The sequence below is a fragment of the Puma concolor genome, chromosome B2 (genome assembly GCF_028749965.1).
Source record: "Puma concolor isolate L17-30 chromosome B2, mPumCon1.1.hap2, whole genome shotgun sequence".
Lineage (NCBI taxonomy): Eukaryota > Metazoa > Chordata > Mammalia > Carnivora > Felidae > Puma > Puma concolor.
The window spans coordinates 2,682,778-2,687,751 of record NC_141671.1 but is presented as its reverse complement, the minus strand read 5'-3'; the positions used below and the strand labels follow the sequence as shown (position 1 = coordinate 2,687,751).

At 46.5% G+C, this 4,974-nt stretch overlaps 1 protein-coding gene across 1 annotated transcript; it reads right to left on the bottom strand.

Moving 5' to 3' along the window:
- Positions 1–3,766: 3,766 nt before the first annotated feature.
- On the bottom strand, positions 3,767–4,705 carry LOC112853441 (olfactory receptor 2B8-like). Its single transcript, XM_086705925.1, has one exon. The coding sequence runs from the start codon at positions 4,703–4,705 to the stop codon at positions 3,767–3,769; it is 939 nt and encodes a 312-aa protein (XP_086562051.1).
- Positions 4,706–4,974: the final 269 nt, after the last annotated feature.

Here is a 4,974-nt window from a genome sequence, read left to right as displayed (position 1 = left end):
TGTCCTGATTGACATAATATTGTTAACATATATGATTTTATTCTAAAGTTGCGGTAGTATATCAGTGTTTTCTTGTGATGACTTTACATTTTATTTTTGCCCTTCTTCACTTTGGTAGTGCTTCCTTTATCAGGCACATTAAAAGTTTGTGGGCAATCTATTTCAGGTAAATATATCGATATGTGTGCGTGTGTGCATGAGACTCAAGCATGGTTTGGTTTCATTTGTTCTTCTCAGCAGGTGTTAGTCAGAGGACAAGTCCTGTTGTTGCACACTTAGCCTGTCACAAATCACTTTATAATTGTTTCCATTAAGAAAATTTTTCTGCATAGTTTTTTTGTGTGGAGACCACTGATCATATGTTTATACGAAATCAAAGGAGGTATAAAATAGTGTGAAATACCAACCCTCTCTTCAAATGTTATGAATATTTTATGCCGTTTTGCACCTGTTTCTTTCACACACCAATGGGTCCTCCCCATTGAACCTGATTCAGATTTTAAAGTCTTAGAAGAATTAAAAATGCATGGTATGCCCAGCCATTTGAATATGATACAACCGAAGGACTCATTTTCTGATGCCTCTTAGGTCAGAACTATTCATCTTCTTCAGTTACAGTAAGCATTGGATGAAAATGGTCAACACCCAGGCTCGTACCTGGGAATGTGTTTGGTCCAGTGTCACTAACTCTGCAAGGTAGTTCCCAGAAAGGTGATGATTGACGTAATGTGGACAGATGTCTGAGATTTTGTATAATACCAAAATATTGGTTTCTCTATATCTTTCCTTATACTACTATAAGTGTTGCATCGACAGGAAGCTTTGTCAATTTAAACTCATCAAATTTGGATAAACTCTAAACCCAGTTATCTGCTGCCTGCGCAGATAAGTGGGCGTCGGCAGAGGCCGCTGGTCCAGGCGGGAGCATCTGTCCGGCTGAGCCATGGCCTGGGCCCGGGAAGGGCACCTCCCCGCAGCTGCAATCCAAAGGCCCAAAGATTCCCAGGATGCTAGGAGGTGCCAGCACGGTGAGGACTAAGATGTGAGGGTGTATGCACCTGTCCCTGGGGAGCCCAACCTCCTGTAGGAAGCCCGCTGAGCCCAGCCTGGCAGGACCCCGGGCAGAAGCCACGTGTTCCATGTGCTAGAAGAAAGGGGACCCCGGCAGCCCGCGTGTGCGCTCAGCCTGCATGGTGGCTGCAGCCGGCCATCCTGGTCTCACCTACAGGACACGTCCCGTCGCCCCTCTGCCGTCACCCGTGTCCAGGGTCAGCCGAGAAGGGTGACAGACACTGCCCAACTCCTTCCCATCCACCAGGAGCAAGGAGAAGGGGCGGGCAGAGCCCTTTGTGTGAGAAGCACAACCAGGTCCTGACCTTGCTCCATGAGGAGGACCCGGAGGTGACCCACGTGGGAGCTGGCAAGGCCCCGGGGCAGGCTGCCCCTCGCCGCAGGCCAAGGCTCTTGGGTCCCTGAAAAGCAGGTGGCTGATATGTCAGAGATTAATAAGCATTCAAAGCAAAACACCCTCAGAGCGGAGAAGGAAGGTGCAAAGGAAGGCTGGAATTACCCTCTGAATTTGAGGGCCGGAAGCAACTTCTAGAACGTGGCCAAGAAGCAGTTCTTCCGAGGTTTGCCCAGGAAGAGAAGGACATTCAGTGGAAACACGGTGCAAACCTACCAGCATTTTCAAAGGACATCTGCAAGCACAAAGGTCCTCTGAGTAAAGTAGCAGAGGACAGTGTGCTGTCTGAACGGGACCGGCTGTCACCCATTCAACACTAATGACGTCTGTTTTGAATGAAGAGGAGGAGGCTGCAGGTTTCCTCCCCGAATCCTGCTTGGCAGAAAAGTGTCTAAAAATTGAGTGGACGCTCTCTGAACCCTGAGACAGCACACCCTCTGTTGAATGTCTCCAAGGACAAGAACCAGGTGAGATTTCTTTCAGAGAGAAAACAAAATGTTCCTTTTCTTCCAAAAAGATTTTCAGCCAACACTCTTGTCCTGGGTTTCCCGTCGTCCTGGGTTTCCCATGGTAGGGACCTTAGAGCTGAGAAAGCTGTAGAAAAAAACCTGCTATTTCTTTACTAACCCACTACCTCAGCCCACATTCCACTTCGCATTCCCTGCTAACTGCAGCTCCAAACCCCAGTTTTCTTTCTCCTGTCAATTCCACGCTCATCTATTGTCTCTCTATAAAAGGGGCAAAAACCACCTGGTACTTCATTTCTTTGGGTCTTAATGTCCAGATTGGGCCTCCGTGTGGTGGTAATAAAACTTTGGGTGTTTTCTCCAGTTACTCTATCTCATGTCAACTCAATTCTAAAACAGCAGGAAGAGCCATGGGGAAAGAAGGAAATGTCTCCTCCCAGAAGACACTGTCCTCTGTCTAAGGCCACCTAGGGGAGCCCTTCCCCTGACCCCACTGATCTCCAGTCATTCATCCTCTCCTTTCCGCATCTACACGCAGCCCCCCTTTCCCCTGCGAACCACGAGTCCACACACAGTGGTTCCCAGTCTGCACCATCAGGGCTCAAACATGCCACAACACCACTGCGGTGAAAGAAGGCTCTCACCCGTATCACAAAACAAGCATCCAAAAAGCAGTCATCTGTGAAGGGAGTCATTGGCAGGGGTCTGTGACCTTCCTGCCTCCTCCGTGAGCCTGGTCAGAGCAGGACTCTGGCAAACAGTAGCTGCGAAATGTGCAGACTAGGAGGTACAGGAGGGTCTCACGGGGGTGACTGCGCTCTGATGACTGATCCAGGAGTGAGTTTAGCAAGATGCAGAGGGCGTGTTCAGAGTGCTGTCACTCTACACTGCACACCCTGCCGTTATGCTAATGCGTGACTGTACTAAGGCCAGGACAGGGCTGCGAAGGTAGAAGGTACGGACACATGAACTCGGAATCTCCCCTCCCTTCTCTGGGCTCACTGGTGCCACAGGGGAGGTCCTGCGGGATGGGTAAAATAGGTGATGGAGATTAAAGAGAGTACATGTGATGATGGAAATGTGGAATCACTATATTGTACACCAGAAAGGAATATAACACTGTAGGTTAACTCTAATGGAATGACAATAAAAAATTAATTAAAAATAAAATAATAAAAAGCAATTCTATAGACAATTTTTTTGAAAAACAAAGAATTCTGTTTCAAAGGGAAAACATTATCACAATGGCGAAATTACACCAGTAATTTCAGTCAGACTGATATCTGACTAAATTTAACAGGATGGATGTTAGCAAGATTTCTATCAGCTAAACTTTTTTTCCTATAGTTGCCCTCCTACTTCTGGGGAAAAGCTGTGATCCAGTCAGGCTACGAATGTTGTAATAGAGCCATGATCAAACTGCAAGAGTAAGCAATAAGCTCCGGCAATTGCTAGAAAATGCTAAAATATTAATATTTATTACAGTGTTCTGGTCGTTTTTATTCTTATTTTGCTATGTATTATGGTGTGTGTAACTGTCATTTGCAATTAGCCATGGAAAAGTGTTCCCAAAGGTAGTGAAACAAGAAAATCCTGAGAAACATTTTGAATATTAATAGGATGCAGATGGTCTAGGAACACTAAATCAGCATCTCTGGAGACTGCAATGCGTCCATGAACTTAGAGTTTGAACACTCATTTGCATAAAAGAGTGAATTAAGGAAGTCCCCATGAGAGTTGTCAGGGGAAATGTGGAGGAGACAGAAATCTGAAAGACTGTGGCATTCAAAGTCTTTCATGACAGGGTCTTCCCCGCCCCCCCCCCCCCCTCCAGTCATCTAGAGTCATAGTCCTGACAGAACACCTTCTTCATTGCTCCTGTCACATCCTTGTTCCGCAGGGTATACACGAAGGGGTTGGCCATGGGGGTGACAATGGTGTAGAAGAGAGAAATGAACTTGCCCTGATCCTGGGAGTAGTTGCTGCTGGGCTGGACGTAAATGTAGATGGCTGTGCCATAGAACAGGGAGACAACTGTGAGGTGGGACCCACATGTCCCAAATGCTTTCCTCTGCCCTGAAGCTGACTTTATTCTTAACACTGCCCTGACTATCTGACCATAGGAGAACGTGATTAATGCCACAGGTATGAGGAGAATGATCACACTGACAAAGAAGATCTCATTCTCATTCTCAGTGGTGTCAACACAGGCAAGCTTGAGCAGTGGGGTGACCTCACAAAAGAAGTGATCTATTTTATTTCTTCCACAAAGTGGTACAAGGAAGATGAGCCCCGACTGCAAAGAGGAGTTGGCAAAACCAATGAACCACGATGCAGAAGCCATCAGGGCACAGAGACGGGGGTGCATGATCACTGTGTAGTGCAGGGGCCTGCAGATGGCTGCGTAGCGGTCAAATGCCATCACCCCTAACAGAATGCATTCTGTGCATCCCAAACCTAGAGAGACGAACAGCTGAGCTACACAGCCAGCAAAGGAGATAGACTTGTCTGCTCCCCTGAGATGAACCAGCAGCTGAGGAACAGTGCTGGTCGTGTAACATAGGTCCAGAAAGCTTAGGTTGGACAGGAAAAAGTACATGGGAGTCTGCAGGTGTGGGTCCAGGCGGGACAATGCAATGATGCTTGTGTTTCCCAGGAGGGTGAGCAGATAGAAGATCAGAAGAACCACAAAGAGGACTCGCTCCAGCTGAGGCCGGTCAGAGAAACCCAGCAGGATAAAGCCAGTGAAAGAACTTCCATTTTTTTGGTCCATTCTTTCTTACCACATGTTTCCTGTCAAGATCAAGCATTTAGTAATTTTTAAGAGAAATCTTCAAAAAAATCAAAAGTTGGCAGGGGGTGTGTTTATCATGTTTAAGACCAGTCATGGCATTTTATAAGTAACTATTTGAATAAATGGTGTACTCATTACATTGATCAATTAGTTCCACTTTCGTTCCACATTACCATAAAAGTAAATCATTAATGAGGAGAGGAGCCAAGATGGCAGAACAGCATGGAAGTATTTTGTGTGTCTCATAT

Coding starts and splice junctions, on each gene's coding strand:
- LOC112853441 (XM_086705925.1), bottom strand. CDS start 4,705: ATGGACCAAAAAAATGGAAGTTCTTTCACTGGCTTTATCCTGCTGGGT.